Raw genomic sequence first — 21212 nt, forward strand, 5'->3', positions numbered from 1 at the left:
TGATCTGATCAGCATCACCTGTAATACACAGGTGGCCTATGAGACGGTGCCCCGGACGACATCTCTAATGTTATACTAGCTGTAACCCGCGGGGTCACTCGCGTGTACCACCCGGGTTAAAAGTATAAGTAAGTTATATAAGTAAGCCTATGTGCTAAAACAGACTATTATCTATCTCTGAAACAAATTTTATACAGATATGATGAGTCGTTTTCGCTTGAAAGAGTAACAAACTATGTGCTAAAACAGACTATTATCTATCTCTGAAACAAATTTTATACAGATATGATGAGTCATTTTCGCTTGAAAGAGTAACAAACTATGTGCTAAAACAGACTATTATCTATCTCTGAAACAAATTTCATACAGATATAATGAGTCGTTTTCGCTTAAAAGAGTAACAAACATTCATTCGTCCACCCAACCAACCACAGTTACGAACGTTCGCGTTTATAATACTAGTAGTATTAGATAAAACTGCATCCACAATACTGAGATAATTGTCCTTAGGGTTTTGGGGAAAATAGCATAATATACATACACAAATTTATATAATTACTAGCTGTTACCAGCGTAGCGTCACTTCACTACTTTCTACTAATATTATCAATGCGAAAGTTTGTAAGGATGTGTGTGTGTTTGTTGCTCTTTCACGCAAAAACTACTGAGCCGATTGCAATAAAATTTGGTACGTAGACTGCTGGACAACTGAAATGACATATAGGAAACTTTTTATCCCGATATACCTACGGCATACGGACTTACGCGGGTGAAACCGCGTGACGTAGCTAGTCTATCTATACTTTCAAAATGTCTCGTTCATAGTAGGAAGTAATATCATCCGATAGGCAGGTGGGTTTCATTTAATTTTCTAACAACATAGATGCAGTTTTCTGCCTATAACCTGCACAATGTCTTTTATTGTTACCTTTAAATCAAACGGTGAGCGCGTGTACTATCTTACCTAAATCCCTTATCATCATGACTGTCATCGAGTCAAGGGCAAGCTACGACCCACTGATTTCTGGAGTGCAAACGAACAAACAAACATATCCCCACGTGCCGTAACCTCACACCCTTCCGTTTATAATTACAATACGCGTTATCATCTCTCTTATCATTCGCTATAGGGATGGGATAAGCGTCTATTCTTTAATCAAAGAGTAAATGGATTATCCGAGGAGATAATTTTTTCTTCATTTTACTTGAAATTGCTTTTATACTGGCTACTTTTTACCAATCAGGCAAAAAGTCGTAGTAGATTGCATTCTCAAAGAACAGAAAGCTAGTAAATCCTATTTACAACTGTTTGTTTCCGAATATAATATGTAACGTTTTTCTAATCTCTCTCACTCTCGCTCTTCGGCTAAAACCGCAAATGGCTTCATGAATTTTATACTCAAAGAGATTTGTCTCAATTGTGTGACTTAAATTATGTAAGCAGGTAAGGTTACAAATCATTAAAATAGCATTTTCTAGATTCAAAAATGCCTAGCCAGTAACAAATAACAAACTGAAACTGAAACAATTAAATTTAAAATCTATCGTTTATCCGCGGACGGGTTTAAGTGTTAAAAAATATTGTTATAACAATAATTATAATGTTATTTACATCCAAACGAATGAGACACGATCTCACATTCTTCCCATACACGAGCAACAACACAATAGTTTTCGACCCACCCCGCCCACGTGGCGCGACCTCTCGCACTCGCTGTGAGCAAATTGTTTTGTTTACACGTTGTTTTTATCTGTTATTGTCCTCTAATCTGCACATGACGCGTTTGCGTAATGCCGTTAATGTAGCGATGGGTGAATTTCATAAGCGTTAGGCTTGGCACGCGCTGCGACTAAACAGCCGCGAATCGTAAACACATATATATATTTTAATTATAATAATGACCTTGTTATATTTACCTGTATGTGTCATAATAAACGTATTTTCTTTCTTTCTTACTTAATCGCCGCAGCCGTTCGTAAATGATGAATGATAAATGAATGCGTCAAATTTGTGAGGAGCCGTAGAAAAAATGTTACACAGACACAGATTTTTTTAACAAGTGTATGCATTAGCGAGTTTCAGTGACTCATTTGAAAGTAGTAGTTTGCTATATTTTCGCTACGGTTTGTAAACGCGCGGTATTTTTGTGTCCCATAGCAACACAGCAACAGTACTTGCGGCGCGCGCGCGGCAGCTACCCGTAATCGAGATTTTATTCAGCTTTCAAATGGTATAGGTAGATACTGTCATGTATTCATTCACATACAGTACCAATCGACATTCAGTAGTAACTAAGAAACTGATCAGCATCGCCATGCTGACGCCCGTTGCTATTCATTTACAAAAGCATTGTTTCGAATGGAATTGAAAATTTAAGCAACACGCCAATCGTAGTGCGCGCCAACACGTGGTTTTGCGTTTTCAGCGATTCCGAAATCGCTTGCGTTTCGTCGCAGTGGCTGGTAAGCCTTAATCTATTTGTTGTCTTTCACTGAGCTATCACATGCAGCATCTTCTGCTTATATAGATAGATGTATTGCAACTGACTTGCATGCAACTCTTCTATTGAATTAGTTAAATTAAAGAATAAGTCATGGAAAACTATTTCGATTTTGACATTTTCAAATTCGACGCAGAAGAAATGAACAGTACTCTATTTTTAAACTAATATTATAAATGAAACATACATGTATTGTATATATGTTTGTAATGATATCACAGAAAACAAATTTTTATGCCATACGCGGGCAACTCGCGTCAGCGCCCATGAACGTGGGGTTAATATAGAATAAAAAATAATAATAAAATGGACGGGGAAGGGTGAGGAAAAGGAAACGAGCCTCCAGCTATCCCAATCACCATACCAGCGTGAAAGCGTGCCCAACTTCCAAACATAAGTAACTGGACCGATTTCAAAAATTATTTCACCACTTGAAAGCATGCATGCATCTTCACTGAATTAGACTCATAGGCTATACCTGTACAGTAGCGAACCCGGGGCAGAGCAGACCAGCATTCGTCTGCTTAATCACACGGACGATCTTGTAATGTAAGTATACGTGACGTCATTAGTTTAGTCTTCACGCACAGCTTTGTCTGCCGCACCCGTGCTGAGACCAGCCGCCAGTTATCAAAACAATATGGATTTGCAATTAAACATTTTACATCGGTAATCGATTTAAAAACACGCTGGTTTACCAGCGGAATGTTTTAATAGATTGATCTATCCTTTCCGACAATTGCGAATGGTTGGGAATTGCTTTCTGCAGTTTATGGATTCCCGATGGACAAACAAACGAGTAGGTACCTACTAAGGGTTTTGATTATTGAAATAATAACACAATTCGTTCAAGAAGCAAGCAGAATGTTGTTGTTGCGAGCAACGTGTGGAAACAACAGATAGTTAAAGGCACGTAGAGAAAATCGACCGTTCAAAATTTACAACTGATAAATATAATAAATAGTTTTTCGAAGAACCAATTGCCAAAAGAATCTCTACAACAAAGTGTTATAACATTGACTACACATCCAACGGTGAAAGAATTTTTGTAAACGGTACAGTTGTACCTGAGATAAGCGCGTTTAAACAAACAAACACACAAACTTCATTTCAATATTGTTTTAATAGATAGAGAGCTTATTGATAGCTTTTGGAATGCAGCAGTAGTAATTCATTATACGTTACAAAAGATCTTAAATTTTAACCGACTTGAAACAAAAGGTTCTCAATTCGACTGTATCTTTTGTGTTTGTTACCTTAGAACTTTTTTTTTTTTTATATCATAGCGGGCAACTGAGCTGGTGGTTCGCCTGATGCTAAACGATCACCACCGCCCATGAACATTCGCAGAGGCTTAGACCTCTGAAAATGCGCTGCCCGCTTTTAAGGGATAAGGGTAAGAAAAGGATTGATGACGGGAAAGAAGGAATGGACTGGGAAGGGCTAGGAGAAGGAAATAGGCCAGAGAAGGAAACTTTCGACTGAGTGAGCCGATTTTGATGATTATTTTTATATTTGAAAGATGTTGCATTCCTATTTAAATATGATCTAATTCTGACTCTTTGACGGCGGTTTAGTTTAATGTAAATATTAATAAGTTTAATGTTAAATTTACATTGGGTTAACGTAATAGATGTTTAATATATATATTTTTTTTGTTTAATATTTCAATGTTTACGCGTGTTAAAATTAATATAAATTGCTTTAATTATTTTATTAAATATATTTAGTAAAAAACCCACACAATCAAAGTTAAAACCGAGCGAAACCAGAACTTGCATCAGGAAATGTCCGTCCACGTGTAGGCATGCAGATAACGCGCCGACCTCAAAACAGATGTGCCGAAATTGGCGAAACTTCTGTGCCGTGATAACGATGCACGCCTTATCGCACCACGGCAATCGCTGACCCGCCACCGATAGCACGCACCTTGCGTGATAGCTTCCATTTTGACAATTGATTTTTATTGGAAACTAGCTGCGCCCCGCGTCCGTATCCCGTAGGGATATCGGGACAAAAAAAGACGCCTGCTCTGACGTTTTTTTTTATGCCATTAGTGGGCAACTGAGCTGCTGGTTCGCCTGATGGTAAGCGATCACCACCACCCATGAACAGAGCAGAGGTCGTGCCTCTGCGAATCCGCTGCCCGCTTTTAATGGGGATATTGAGGATGAGGAAATGATTGATGGCTGGAAAGAAGGACTGGGAAGGGTGGGGAGAAGGAAACTTTGCACGGCAAGCGCGCTATAAGGTGATCCAGTAGGTGATTGTTTTTTAACCAATACGTGATCGGATTTTGAAAATCGATCCATTAATATTCGAATAAAAAGTTAAGCGTACACGATAATAATATATATATTAAATAAAATAAACATATCGACTGTATAACTTACTCGACTGACTTGATAATGACTCATAACGAAATATTAATAATGTCTATAATATATATCAATAGAATAGAGTCAAATGTTAATTGGATCATAAATGCTAAATTTCATCATAAGTAGATACCTAAGGCATAATATACAATATACAAATTCTATATCAATATAAAAATAACCGAGACTTTGACTTCAAAAACTCACCAAAACAAACACACAATGACGAGTAACCAAAAATTGAATGAATAACAATAGATTTACAAATAAGAAGAGCTCTTATTTGTAACTATTTAAACAATCATAGCAATTAATGATCACATTATAAACCTACCCAGGATATAACACACACGGTCTAACCCACTTTAACAAAAGAATCAGATAAACACTTTAAAATGAATAATACCATCGAATTTCCTCGTAAAGTCGAATCACAAAACATCTTCAAACCAAATACAATAGCAATAAAACAAAAATCAGCCGCTTATCAGCAGCTGATAACAGCATCGGCAATTCCGCGTGGTTACGGACGCGGCGGGGTCGCGATCTGCAGACGCTTGATACGAGATACTACGAGCTTATATTGGCCATTTAGGTCTATACTCAATCTAAGAGGAAAACCTAAGCTAGGTGTAGTGTCAGAACTCTGAACCCAACCCTTTTTTGATGCGTTAAGATGTATCATGTTCCCCTATCTTTTTATTTATATCCTATGTATTGGGTAGATGCAATATTTATTATGATCACTAAATCGCTACATTGGCATTATACACATCATTATATGTATACTGTTATATGTCAAATAGTTTGATTTATATAAAGTCACGAGAATTCTAAAGTCAAATTAAATTATACAATGCACAAGTTCACGTGTTTCAATTTGCCCTGGGCGGATTTCTTAAATCTATATTTCCATTTCAGAATAAATCTGTTCACTCTAGAAGTATGTTTAACGGTTATCCCATATAGCCAGGACACTGGTTATATGGGATAACCGTTAAAAAGTAAGTTTGTAGTCTTATATGGGGTAACCGTTAGTTAAAAAGTAAGTTTGTAGTCTCAAAAACGAGATCTTTGGTAAACGTTTTCAATATCTTTGCAGCGGCAGAAACTGGCAAACTCATTCTCAAAACTAAAGCCCATCAAAAGAGTGCCCAACTACCCCTAATTGTATGTAGGTCACTTCGCAACGAACCAAATAAGTGTCCAATAATGCACGTGTAACTCGATAAGTACACGCGTTATGCAAATGGGCCACATTGCAATAAATTTGTGACATCTCGCTGATGGATAATTGCCCCAATTTCGAATGAGAACCAAACTCCTGGAGTGTGTTTAGTGCGCTTAAGTGAAATTGTCTCGGCTTGACTTGTGCCCGACGACTTTGTTATCGTTGCAGTATTAATTTAGATTCTAAAGCAGACTTATACTTTAAAGTAGACTTCCTACTATTCCTATCCTAATAATATTATAAATGCGAAAGTTTGTAGGGTGTGTTTGTTGCTCTTTCACGCAAAACTACTAAATCGATTGCAATGAAATTTAGTAGGTAGATAGCTGGATAACTGGAATAACATATAAGCAACTTTTTATCCTTGATATTCCTACGTGATTCGGAAATCTCTCCTGGTTATAGGAAAGTCAGATAATTTATTATATATTGTATAAATAACATATGTATTTAGTATATATTATTGTATAAAATATGTTTTCCTGTAATAACTACACAGAGGCACCAATAATATAATCGAAGAACATGTCAAGCCAACCAAACTGGCTGCCGCTACTTAAACCGGTTAAATAATAACGAATTAACGTCAATAACAAACGTTTGAACACTTGCGCGATGATCTCAGGTATAGAGTTAAGTTAATCTGGCTAGCCTCATTGAACCGACCAAAGGCTGAAGCCGAGGGTGTGTCTAGTCATAGAATTAACACATGTGACAATTACAAGTCTTATCCAATGCTAAATTTAACAAATAAATATTTAAATTTCATATATTTCATATGTAAACTGTTTTGGTAACCTTCCGCGGCCTTTGGTTTCATTAAACATATAATTTAATTATACGCTGATAGCCTACACTTTGGCAATGATAAATAGCTTAATTGCATTTCGCGATGCAGAACATTGAAAAGTTATCATTATTTTATACACGCCGTAACAGGGGATAGAGATCAGCGGCTTCGTGGAAACAAAACCTCATCAATCTTGACATTATCAACAAATTAGTGATAAAACGTGTGTTTTATATGAAATTATTATGTAGATATGTATACACTGACTGAGCACATTGCCATCTGGATTAAAACCGTGTTAAAACTCTTTTAAAGCGACATGTGACTCACTGTCTGTTATTTTTCTGATAAACATATTAGTGATCATAAAAATTTTATAAGACGGACACATTAAAAGAATCCCATTATAACGAAAAGCGGTCGCAGGTGACAAAACCGTGTGACGCGATCTGATCTGATGAATGCAATAACCGCGATATATGAGCAAGTGAATTTGGAGATTTCGGGCTTTTATTTATATCCGAAAACAATGGCGAATTGTCACAAAGGAAAGCCCCGATGCGTTCACTTGAAATGTAATAAATAACTCCACCAGGAGACAACAATAAGTTAATTTTAGCTCCGCAAAGGACAATGCGGTCTGGAACTGATAAGGCTACAATGGTGCCGGATTTTGGATGCGTTTAAGTTATATCGACTAATGTGGCATCTAAGTATTGTACGGGGCCATTGAAATTGTATGAGATTTCAGTAAGGGGTTAATAAGATTTCAATAACATAGCAGTTTGATAGATTAAGTATCAGAACTTTGTTTCGATCCCATGATTAAGAGGCATATCCTACTAAATTATTAGTGTGAAATTCTTCTGTATGTATGGATGTTTCTTTCACGAGAAAACAGTATATCGTATCTGTATGAAATATGGTACAGGGATAAATTATAGTCTGGATTAGTACATAGGCTTCTTTTCACCCGAGTACCAAGTGAGTGACGCCGCGGTTTACAACTAGCGGGAATACTTCTAGCAAGCGTTAACTATAATATTAATCGATCGATCAAACGAAATAATCAATTAGAAAACTGCCAACATCGCCTTACTCAAACCTTTTCGAAACATATAAATCGTGTGAATTACACTACTTTTTTAAACTACCCCCGTCTCTCCCCATCGCACGCAGCCAAATTTCTGAGCACCCGAAACCCTCTGTGAGGCACCATCGCGACGGCACAAAGCGTATCCGCGCGGTATCCCCGCCGTGTATATATAGGAGGCGGCCGCCGCCGCCGGCCAGTGAGTGACGATGTCGCGGTATGTGACTAGCGTGTTCGTCGCGCTGTGCGCTACCATCGGTGAGTTCGATAAACCTTTTATTTGCCGATCGAATTATCATACACACACATATAATTAGCTTTTTGCTACAGGGATGTGGGTAAAACGTATATATGAAATGATCAAGTGACGAAATTTCATCGTTTTTCAGAAATCATTTGTAATTTTGGATAAAACAACCGTGCAAATAACTATATAAACTTTGTACATGTTAATGTTTCACAAGTATTGGAAAGGTGTTGTAAAGAATCTGCTCTAATTATCCAGTGAACAAAAAAGAATGGTATTTTAAGGCATTCATTCAATCACTTCTATTTCAATTTAATTCTGACGATTTTTCTCATGAATAATACTAATATTCATTTAAATATTTTAATACTTAATTAAATAGAATTTTGGAGTAAATAATATAAAGAAGAATTTTAACCTTTTAATTTTATAACAATTTAATTAAGATTTTTGCGTCTGAAATAACTATCTGTCTACTACACTAGTCAGTCAAAATTTATATTAATTTTCCTCTCATTATTAAATATTATATTTCCTTCGAAAATAATCTCACCTATAAATTATACACGCATTTTATTCTACACTAGCTGTTCGCTCCTGCTTCGGCCATGGTACATATAATATGACTTATATCAGTCAGTTAAGCTACAGCTTTCAAATGGTGAATTTTTGAAATCGGCCCGGTGTTTTTATATGAAAACATTACAAACATAATATAAATCTTTCCTTTTTTTATTATTAGTATAGATTTATGTAATTAAACTTGTTGTATATTTTTTATAATATCTTCGTATACCAGGCCCGAGCGACAACTTGCAATAATTGGTATACAATTACATACAATTTGTAAGTTTTGTTTGTTTATTTCTCATTCCGTGTCATTGTTAGCCAGTGTAAGGTCAATGACTGGTCAATTAACACAGCCGAATCGTTTGATCGTGTACTTGTGTTTATTTATCTTATTATTTATATAAAAATACGCGTAATATATTCATACGCGATAATTGTAATCTAATTACGTGTTTCGGATAATGACTTTTATTAAATCGCGTCGGGCGACACGCGCGAACTGGTTGCTAAAGCATTTTCAACTCCATTTACGTTACAATCTAATGTCACGTAAGATGAAAATTAGTTTTAAACTCTACACGTAGAAAGAATTCCTTCCTTAACATATGTTGGTTACCTTAGTAGCTTAACAGTGTTTTCCGTAGTTAAGTTTCTTTTAAGTTATGACAACTTTGAAGCGACTTTGAACGCGCTTTATTTGAACCAGTTAAAATGCTACATTTGATACTAATGGGTTAAATTTGCATAATGCGAATAATAAAGTTATCCACCTGTTGGTGAACTTAAGTTATTAATTAAATAATAATAATTAAATCAAGTTACGTATCGGATATATTTATTGATATTTCATCATCATCAGCCCGTATACGTTCCCACTTCTGGGACACAGGCCAATGAGAGTTATCCTATTAATCCTACTAATATTATAAATGTGAAAGTTTGTAAGGATGTGTGTATGTTTGTTACTCTTTTACGCAAAAACAACTGAATCGATTGCAATGAAATTTGGTACGTAGACAGCTGGACAACTGGAATAGCGCATAGGCAACTTTATGTCCCGATATTCCTACGGGATACAGACTTACGCGGGTAAAACCGATTGATATTTAACAAATGCATAAAGGCGATATCGCGACCGTTCTATACATGAAAGTAGGTACCAGTTAATCTCCTACATAGGAATACGTGTAGGTAAAGCGACGGTTATCCTGATAGAGATTGAATTTAATATAATTAATTAATATTTATTAATCATATCTCATTATAAATTGTTTGTCAATGTAACTTCCTTGTAAACTGATTAATGTATCAGATAATTGGATTTCCATGATTTACTGTTCGCCAAATATATAAAAAACTAGCATTCCGACCGCGGCTGCGCCCGCGTGGGATTATTAGGTTACATCGCGCGACTTGGTAAGCCTTATATAGTCTTTATCAAGGTCTAGACCTAAAACGATTTCAGATACGTCTTCATACCAAATTTCATCAAAATCGGTTTAGGCGTGAAAGCGTAACAGACAGACAGGCAGCCAGAGTTACTTTCGCATTTAAAATATTAGTAGGTCTTTGTATGAAAATGTTAACAACCTATGAATATCATAACTCCAGAACTAAAAAAGAAGACCAAAAAAAGGTCTCAATATTCGTGTGACGTCATTTATGAATAGGACTCTTTAAAGATAACTTTAATGTGGTTCAGCTGTGTTGGGAAATTTATCTATGTGTAAATGAATTCAATTGACCAGATTAAACCTTGATCAGTCGAAGTTAAAATATTAAACTCGGAAGTTTTCCATGTTATTGGAGGGCAAGCGAGCAGTAGCTCTGCTCCATGGACGTACCTAACAACCTCAAACAAACATTTATGTATACAATTAAGTCTCCTTATGGTGTTACGTCGTTAAGTTGCCTGTTAGAGAGGACAGGGGACATAAAGGGGGTGGAAGGAAGAAGGAAAAAGGAATAGATGATCCGTTTTATAGTTTTTGGGTTAAATTTTTAGTTTTATAGCATTGAAATGCTTTATAAATGATAAATTTTGAAAGAATAGAAAATAATATCATTTATAAAAACCGAAAGAGTAGAAGAAATTTGATTACTGATGCGGGATCACGGTTGGCCAAGAGGCTAGGCGTTGCTACGGTTTGGCAAAAAGACGTGGGTTCGAATCTCGCCTCGTGATCGATTTTTTTCGATTCTTTCAAAATTTATCATAGTTTTGGGATTGTTAAATGTTTGAACACCCTTTTCTTATACCCTTCCAATATATCGAGTCACGCGGCGAACAGCGGAGAAATCTTTACAAATCTTATAAAGCTCTATATAAAGAGTTTGTTTGGTTGAACGCGCTAATCTAAGGAAGTACTGGTCCGATTTAAAAAATTCTTTCAGTGTTAGACGGCCTATTTATTGTGTAAAACCGCGGGACACACCTAGTGCACGATAAGACAAACTTTCCAGCAACATTGCGGATCAACTGTCGCTCAAAACTTGTTAATATTGTACAAAAGTCTAGACTGGCGCACAGACGGCGCGGGCGCAACAGGAACAAAAGCAAGTCGGCAGTCTGTCCGCAGGTAGGTGCAGCGCGGGGTCACGGCTGCCAACCTGTATGCGATCGCGCTTGTCGGCTGGAAACTAATCGTGCGTTTGCGCATGTTCATCTTATTTGCGATAGTTATTAAAATATCTATTAAAAAGATGGTTTTTTTAGTCATAATTTTATGCGAAGTATGATTTAATTGCAATCGAATATATTTTTTTTATTTAATAAAAAACTATGTTACCATATAGATTAAGATCTCTTGCTCCCACACTAGGAATTAAGGCTACACTTCAATTAACCGTTCGACATATCTCTCTTTACATATAAAAAATGTATCCACGTCGTGACGTGTAAACTCAACAAAGAGCACGTCAAACAAATAAATTACATTCACCCTATCTACAATTATGTATAGATTTTAAAAACATGTATACCTACCGTCACCGGCTCCGTAAAAATACCCACCGCAACGAGCGCTCACGCTTGACCGCCGACACAATTAATCTCGCATAGATACGGTCGCGCTGTCATCGGCACGTGTAAAAATTTCGTTTGTCTCTCGGACCGTACTATCTTGATCGTTGTTACGTGACGTTTAATTAGTTACTGTGACTGACTGACTTATTCATCATACGTTTGGCCCCTCGGTGTACAGATTGAGTTTTGTTATTGCGTATGTTCGCAGCGTTATTATTGATAACCTCCTACTTTTTTGAGGTCGTTTGAAAATATATAAAATTTTTCATAAGGTAAAGTCAGCAAAAAAAAATCACTGTTCATCATAAAAATAAATCATGAATATAAATTGATTGTACGATCAACAAAAAAGGCGTGCATGATAACAAAACTTTTGACACAAACGTCATTAACTTCCAGGTCTGTAGGTTTAGAACAGTAGATATTACGGGATATGTAAGTGTCACGGAATGTTTGATTTGCGATCGAAAAGAATCCAGAAGGTTGATCACTAACTTGTATTATTCTCGCAGCCAATCCGTAAACACGACTTTATTTTCGATAGCTACTTTAAAAATAATAAAAACTAATTTAATCACGAATAGAAGCCACATCTTTTTTCTCCTTTCTTTGCTCTATCAAACGTAATAAGAAAGATATAAAAGTGCTACGCATTTCGTAGCGTTGGCCTACGCTCATCCTACGTGTGGGAAGGTTGTTCTCCATATAGATCGCACATGAGCTCACATCTTGCGCACCTGTGTAACATGTATCTTAATCAAAATCTCCATAAATTTTATAAATATGATAGTTACTATGGTTTTCTTTTACTACAGTTTCTTGTCGGCACTTATCTGTAGAAAATGTTATGACAAGTCAAACTGCTTCTGTCTTTTCACCACGCTTAAACATTTGAACTGATTTGTATAAATTTGATTGATAAAATTGATATAGATAGTTTGAGGCCCGTGAAGGGGCATAGGAGAGGTTTTATGCTGAAAATTCCACAGCAACGGCCGCTACATTTTCTTTTAACAAGCGAACGAAACCGCGGGTGGAAAGCTTGTTAATAAATAAATAAATCTCTATTAAACTTTCAAATTAGTACAATTACATTTTTCTTACCAACTAACGCTAGGGCATAACGACTTTGTATTATATAATTTGAGCCTTATCACTGCTAGATTCCCATTTGTATCTTAAACAAAAATCGTGGAAATATCCACTTGTTCCTACATCACTTCATTAATCAAGTAGATGATAAAAAAATCACGATTTACGTCACGTCCCTCGCGTCAAAAAATAACAAATCGGGTGAATTGAATTTCGGCAGCAGTTGCAGTGCACGGTGCATTTTCTGTTAAACAAATTATATACTTTGTAAGGACATTGATTGAAAACGCTTGTGAAATTGACTACATATTTATTTATTTTTTGTTTTATTGCCTTGAAATGCTTCATAAATGAGAAATTTTGAAAGAATAAAAAAAAAAAGATCACGAGGCGGCTTTCGAACCCGGAACCCGGATTTTTCGGTAGAAAATTGCTACAATATGACAAAAAGACGCGTGTTCGAATCCCGCCTCGTGACCAAATTTTTTCTATACTTTAAAAAAAATCCTAATTTACTACATAGTTAAATTATATACAGACAGGGAAGCCTATTAGAAAAGTGCTAAAAATATTTATAATAATACATTTTTTTTGTATCTCATTTTGTCAGCTAGTTAAACAGGTTTGTTTTAATAATATAATATTATAATATTCAATGAATATAATATATGTGGTTAAGAGATACCGACACGTGTCAATCGGCTCCATTTAAATATGTTATACATTTCCTACAACTTACATATTATAAACTGGCAAAAATATAATAAAAACACGAGCTTCGACCTCGCTTGTAATAACATTATTTTATAATGTCTCATGAATATGTATAGAATGATTGTCGTTAAATTTGTACAGAATATCGTTTAATATATAAGTACGGCGTTAAATCGGTGATACACAAGAAAAAAACAACACAATGTGATACCAAAATATATGTCAATCAAAATCCCTACCTATATAACACATTCGACTATATGCATTGAAACCTGAGAAAGTACGTAGGTAGTTTTTATCACGATAATTTCACGGGAACGGAAACGATGCTAGTCTTGTAGTTTTTAGACAATTTAGTATTAACAATTTGATAGACAATTTATATATTATACGATAATCTATTTAGTATTTTGCTAGCCACATTTCGTACATTTTTACGGCTCGAACACCCACCGTTTCGGGCGATAAACATTGTCACCAACTACTGCGTTGTTTTAGTGTTGTTTACTTAGGTACTTATGTGGACAACACTTATAGAGAAAACAAAATCTACCATACATAGGTACATCACAAACTGATAACGCTGTTATTTTGTAGAGAATGCATGTACTTAACTGTAAATATAGATAGTAAGGAGTTATTATACAATCATGAAAATAACGTGTTACATTGTAATAAAATCAGTCACTCACACATGCATGTTTTGCATTATTTGCCGTTGCGTAAAAATGTAACGCATACATTTTATAGTTGCGTTCCGCCATATTCGTCAGTCAGTCTCCTTAAGTGCTTAAAACTCAAAAACTACGCGATCTATTTTCATACGGTTTACACTATTGTGGTGAGAAATTCATAGACTACTCGGAGATATACATGTCGTTAAGGTTTTCTAAAATAGCTGAATATCACTTTATGCGATTCCTAAAGTAGCCAGCAATATTGTTCAATCATAGCATAATTTCAGTTGTGCACAAAATAAAACTATAAATAAACCGTGTATATTACTTATTTAAAAACTTCTATCAGCATCGTTTTACATCTAACATCACTTTTGTTCAAATCTTTTAATTCCTCCCACTAGAGCTCAATCAAGGTCACGAGTCAAGGTCACAATGAGTATGAACACAATGGCCATCAGTTGCGACATAATTCTGATGAATAAATGAATAATCCTTATCCCCAGCGTTGACCAGCGGCCGATCAACGAGGTGCGACGTGCAGGCCTGCATCGACACCGGCTACGTGTGCGGAGCCAGGAGGTGGGCTGATAAATTCACGCCGTACGCGAGTTTCCGAGGGGTGCCCTATGCGAAACAGCCGGTTGAAGAGCTGAGGTTCAAGGTAGGCTTTCTCAATACTGTGGGTTAGCACCCGCCCTATCTAGCGGGAGATATAGGTGTTACCGTGGAGCATGGATCGTTAAAGATGCTGTGGCAATGTTTGGAAATAAGATATAATTGATAATACACATATTATTTATGTATGTATTACGACGGAGCCTCTCAACAACTGAAGCGAAATTAAACTTTTGAGACAGTACAATTATAGTTTTTTCTGGAAATTACGTTGAACTTAAGATAAGTTATATAAAAGTCCTAAACGTAATTTTTTTTTCTACAATTATTTCGCCAAATTAAGTGTTCTGCAAGAAGATTAGAGACTAGAGCACTGTTAGTAGTTTAATCATGGAGATTGATATCAGCGAACAGATGAAAAAAGATCCACATCAAGGAATTAAGTAATTGAAATTGGAAATAAAAGGAAACATTGAGGTAATTGCTGCAAATGAAACGGGTGCAATTAGCAAGTACAATGGTCACATGTTTCACTCTCGCTATGATTATACTGAATTAGAGTCTAATTGCGATATTTAATCGGTAATTGATGTAGGAAGAGAATTTCATGTGTGAGCAACTAAGTCAAACAAATTCAAATATACAGACAAAATTGTAGATACGCAGTTTGTGTTTCTTTCCGCAAATCTATTACGCTATATGAAAATGTTCCTTTTATTTCAGGAGCTGCAACCGCTTGACCCTTGGGAGGGCTATTATGACGCGACCGTTGAGGGGCCCGTATGTCCGCAACATGACGTGCTTTACGGTGGTCTAGTGAGGGCCAGGAACATGAGCGAGGCCTGCATATACGCCAACGTTCACGTGCCCATAAATGCCATAACACCTAGTACGGAAGAGACGGGTCTGCCAATATTTGTGTTCGTGCATGGAGGTGGTTTCGCATTCGGATCTGGTGACACCGATTTCCATGGCCCCGAGTATCTGATTCGTCGCGGAATGATCGTCATCACATTCAACTACAGGTAAGAAGCCAGCATTTCACCTACAGTTGCATATATTCAATACACGTTGGTCATCCATACACGTCAGTTAAAACCTATCTCGTTAACTATCATATATCGAGCGCAAAGTGCAAACGAAGAGAGATCTCCCAACGAACAGTATCTATCACTAACAGAAAACGCAATTACGTAAGAAGTAAACATCTGTGAATCAAGCAACACGTTCACTGATCATTGCATTTGCAGCACGCTGATAAATTTAAATCCCAATTAAGAGATCATGAAGTAATCGACGGTAAGGAATATTAATACCTCGTATCTGAGTAAACAAACACGGAGTAAAAGGTTATCCGAACAATTATCTCGCTTTACGTAAAGCTCAGAAATATCTTGGACTTGACCTGGGGATTTTGTTTGTTGCACGCGCTCACTCGCTCGCTAGAGGTTAACTAGTTTGTCTACAGTCTATATTTATCAGTCTTTTGGATAAATAGTGCAAATGGGACTTGATCGAATCGGATCTCGGAATTGCCGAACCCTGAAATCTTTTTAAGGACTCTTCATTCAATCAGATTCACCATGCTGATATGTTGTATCATAAGCAACCTTAACCTTCCTCGACTGCGATACGGTTTCGACACGTCTATTTGAAGACTTGCTTCTCGAATTGAATAAAGGGCAGCGATAAAGGCGCTATCAGTCCGATAAGCAGCTGATGTGGGCCAAGAACACACGTCATCGCTTGTTTGTAAACAAAATTAGCACGTGGACTTGTATAAGGATGATAACGCAGACGATCCATTGGAAAGTTATTTTCGATTAGTTCTTGTCTAGATCTAATTTCTTATCAATCACAGATCTTCGACGTAATCGTCGACGTCTTGAATACGGCATAAATATAGTTAATTAGCTGCGCCCCGCGGTTTCACCCGCTTAAGTCCGTATCCCGTAGGGATATCGGGATAAAAAGTTGCCTATATGTTATACCTGATGTTCAGCTATCTACGTACCAATTTTCGGTTCAGTAGTTTGCGTGAAAGAGCAACAAACACACATATCCTTACAAACTTTCGCATTTATAATATTAGTAAACGGTATTTACTATATGTATAGAGACGTTGCTTTCTTTAGCTTAGTTCGCTTGATTCATATTCAGTATTCATTGTAACATATTACCGTATACAGAATGTAAACACAATGTAGGCATGCGACGAAACCGTACATAGGAAATCGGATACACTAAATTTTTGTTAAAATCTTGCCAGACCTGTATCGAGTTACACGTGCCGCGGATACCGGTAGCCGACCTTGACGTTCATAAATTTTAACACAGAATCATGTTAACGAACTTTTTGCTACACGTATTTGACTCTCCGAGCAAAAAATCTCGCACAAAATATCCAGATTGAGGCAAAAAATATTTTATGTACATACCCACCACGCAGACCGGTAAAGACAATGGAAATTTTCTATGTCACCTACGCTAAATTATACCGCTTAAATAACAAAATATGTAATAAACGCCTCTTTTACATATTGGTATAACATTAATCTAGGAATACGGAAGGCATTAGTTTCCATGAGATTTAAAAAATAATTTTAAAATTTTTATACATAACTAGTTGACCCGGCGAACTTCGCAACGCCATTGACCTTTTTTAGAAACATTTTGTCCGTATTTTTTATCTTTTAAACCTACCCTGGACTATTATGAATGCATCAAAGACAAAATTATCAAAAACGACCCAGCCATTCCCGAGTTTTAGCGAGACTAACGAACAGCAATTGATTTTTATATATATACATAATATGCGTCTATGTTAATCACATTTTTGAGTGATCACATCACCGCAAAACAAAATTGGAATACAGCGTAAAAATTGAATTTCCACGACGAAATACCTGAGAATTTTTCCATTGATAAGAGCATTCCAAACATTGTTAAACAACTTGTGTCTGAAAACCAAAGAGAGAACTATTTTGCAATCAATTATTATGTGGATCAGGACACTTTAATCTGCTGTGACGTCATTTATTTAAATGTTGCATATTAAACCCCGTGTTCATATTGAACATTTGTTTAGCAACAAAGTTGATCAACTATTGTACAACAAACGTTTCCCATTACGAATCTTTAAACACTAACCAAGAGTTTACTTCAAATAATTGCCGAAACTTGAGAATACTTTAAATATTTTCATGTATGACTATTATGAATACAAACAACGTGAGATGTTATGTTGTTACTAGTTTACGATTGCTGTAAACTGCCAAACGTTTTACATATTAGCTTAGATAAATTGGAATTTGCAATAAAACTGAGCAGAACGTTTATACAATGCTTAGTGCGCCGACTTATTCATTTATCGCTTCGTTTTAATTTAGCTCACATAACAAATGACCACTTAGTGTTCATTGGACTGCTTGACCATTTTTAAATTCATCAATTTCAGACTGAACGTCTTCGGATTCCTCTCCCTCAATTCTTCAAGCGTCCCTGGTAACAACGGTCTTCGGGACACCATCACCCTCCTCCGGTGGGTGAGGAGGAACGCGAGAGCCTTCGGGGGGAACCCCGATGACGTCACTATCGCCGGACAAAGCGCTGGCGCAGCTATTGCACACCTCTTAACTCTATCCAAGGCAGCGGAGGGGTTGTTTACAAGGTGCGTATTTAACACATCTTCCGAATTTTTCATCACTATATGCAGAAAGGAATATCAGGCAGGCCTAAATAGCTTTTCACTACTTGTCAGATCTATAAATGCTATCTATCTATTCAGTAGCAAGGAACAAGACGTACAAATATTTTAATATTTAATCTTAATTATCCAATTAAAATAATATTCGCCCAGTTGGTAATCGATAAAATTATGAATTTCAGGGCATTAATAATGAGCGGTACAGCAATCCCCAGCTTCTATACGACGTCACCGGTATACGCGCAATTCGTCAGCAACCTCTTCGTGACCTCACTCGGCATCAACTCCACAAACCCAGAGGACATCCATGAACAACTCATTCGATTACCTCTCGCGCATATCATGCAAGTGAATCAAATAATGCAGGACCAATTCGGCATCGTTGTTTTTCTGCCTGTAGTTGAAACACCATTCGACGGGGTGACAACCGTTTTAGACGAAGACCCGGAAATTTTACTCGACAGAGGCGTCGGTAAGGATATACCATTAATCGTGGGATTCACGGACGCGGAGTGCGAAACGTTCCGGCCGAATTTCGAAAAATTGGACATCCTAGCTAAAATAAAAGAGAACCCGTTGCTTATTTTATCACCAAATTTGATATATAAGGTACCGATAGAAACGGCAATGGAATATGCGAAGAAGGTTGAAAAGCGTTATTTTAATGATGGTGTATCTATGGACAATTATGTTCAGTCGTGTTCCGATACGTTCTATATATATCCAGCATTGGAACTCGCAAAAAGAAGAAGAGCAATGAAGGACGCAGCGCCCATGTTCTTGTATCAATTTTCGTACGAAGCACAATTCAGTGTAATGAAGGAGTCTAAAGGGTTGAAATACGAGGGAGCTGGCCACGTGGAGGACTTGACTTTTATCTTCCGCACAAATTCGATGTTAGACGCAAAAGGTTTCTATCCTCCATCAGCTGAGGACCAAGCGATGGTGGAATGGATGACGTGGTTCATTCAAAACTTCAATAGTTGCAAGTAAGTGTTTTAACTTTGGACTTTATTTTACAAAAAGACAGATACACATTCTCATCAATAAATTTTTATGATATCACTGTCGATAAAATATTTTGCTTGGAAACAAACCAATAGGTTACTAGGTCAAGGGGATAGTTCATAAATCTCAAATATGTATGTTTGTTATAGTTTAGTTTATAATTGCATTTTAACTTTCCAGCGATCCGGTATGCGATCAATACGAAGTGACCGTCTGGCCACCGGTCAGCCAGATGCCGAGTCTCTTTTACCAGGATATCAAAGAACCCAAATTCTTCATCACGAAACTTAGCCCGGAGCAGAATGAAATGGTGAAATTCTTCGAGAGTTTAAGAACTTAAAACGACGTGCGTTTGTGTGACTGTGTGATGATGCAGTTTGTTTGAGCTTATTTATCTTAGGAGACTCGAAGGGAGGTTTGGGTGTGTTGTACAAAATTCGATTGTGATCTCTTTAAAATGTCTCAATATAGTTTTAAGTCGTAATTTAAGGTAATCTTTCGCGTGTGCTAGGATACGTGATTGTATTCATTCAGTGTACAGATTATCGTGCCAAGAAAGAGATGATGGTGATGAAAAAGTGAACTAAACAGAGAATGGGAATTTAAAACCACCGAAAGACTTGATTAAAATCATTGAAATTTTGAGTTTCGGCATAAAAATATATATATATATATGTTGTAAATTTGATTCATGATATTGTGTTTGGGTTGTAATAATTGAATGAGATTAAAGTCTAGGTATAACAGAAAAGTTAACAACATTAAGACTTGAATAAAACCTGCCTGGTGCTAGTGCAATATGAACAACAAGTCAATTATTGTATCAAAGTTAACACTTGTTAATACGCCATAGCTATAACAATTAAGTATAATTAATAAAGTAAAGGACACCTGTAGAAGACGGCTTATGAAATAAACAAATAAATAGTTTCTATTAAATATACATTTTTAAGTGGAACTTTTGTAAGCGTCGAACAACATCGTATTATTTAGCGTAAGTAAGATACTGAAGTAAGACGTTAGAATAGTTTTTTTTTTAGCTTTTTTACAATGTACAGTGAACTTATTTTAAGTAAAAACTCTTTGGCAGTACTTAAATAATAAAAAGAAAAATTTTATAAATTAAAGTATAGTTGAAGCAGTAGCAGTGTTTGGTTATTTATCCTAATGCAATTTATAAATACTAGCTGTTACCCGCGGCGTTACCCGCGTGATAGCCGGGTTAAAAGTAAACTGGATTAACGGATTTTGAAGATTTTCATTCCACCCGTGTATTGATTGAGGTTAGCTATTTGAACTGTTAAAGTTAAAAAACACGGGGCTAATATTTTATATAAATAGTTTGGAGAAATAAATAAAAACTAGTAACTAAATATCGGAAGATTCAGATAAATGTCTGGTTTTGTATTAATACGAATAAACACTGACGCACCTAATTTTAATAAAAGTACTATGAAGTCTAAAGTAGTATGAATAAAAGTACTGTCAGCTCTCGAGTATTTTACAATTTAAAATTAATAATAGTGCAAAAACAATTAAAAAAGTGGATTTAAATTATCAAA

At 36.2% G+C, this 21212-nt stretch overlaps 2 protein-coding genes across 2 annotated transcripts in view; one reads left to right on the plus strand and one right to left on the minus strand.

The window, feature by feature from the left end:
* Positions 1–21212, minus strand: part of LOC119828435 (serine/threonine-protein kinase D1) — a 51307-nt gene that overhangs the window by 14909 nt on the left and 15186 nt on the right. The gene's annotated exons all lie outside the window — the stretch shown is intronic.
* Positions 8193–21212, plus strand: part of LOC119828761 (juvenile hormone esterase-like) — a 20555-nt gene continuing 7535 nt past the window's right edge. The window contains exons 1-6 of the mRNA XM_038351004.1: positions 8193–8251; positions 14825–14982; positions 15660–15961; positions 18394–18606; positions 18825–19631; positions 19831–19987. Of these exons, the coding sequence (XP_038206932.1) occupies positions 8203–8251; positions 14825–14982; positions 15660–15961; positions 18394–18606; positions 18825–19631; positions 19831–19987 (1686 nt within the window). The 5' untranslated portion in view covers positions 8193–8202. The remainder of the gene's footprint in view (positions 8252–14824; positions 14983–15659; positions 15962–18393; positions 18607–18824; positions 19632–19830; positions 19988–21212) is intronic.

This window comes from Zerene cesonia, chromosome 8 (assembly GCF_012273895.1).
Source record: "Zerene cesonia ecotype Mississippi chromosome 8, Zerene_cesonia_1.1, whole genome shotgun sequence".
NCBI classification, from domain to species: domain Eukaryota; kingdom Metazoa; phylum Arthropoda; class Insecta; order Lepidoptera; family Pieridae; genus Zerene; species Zerene cesonia.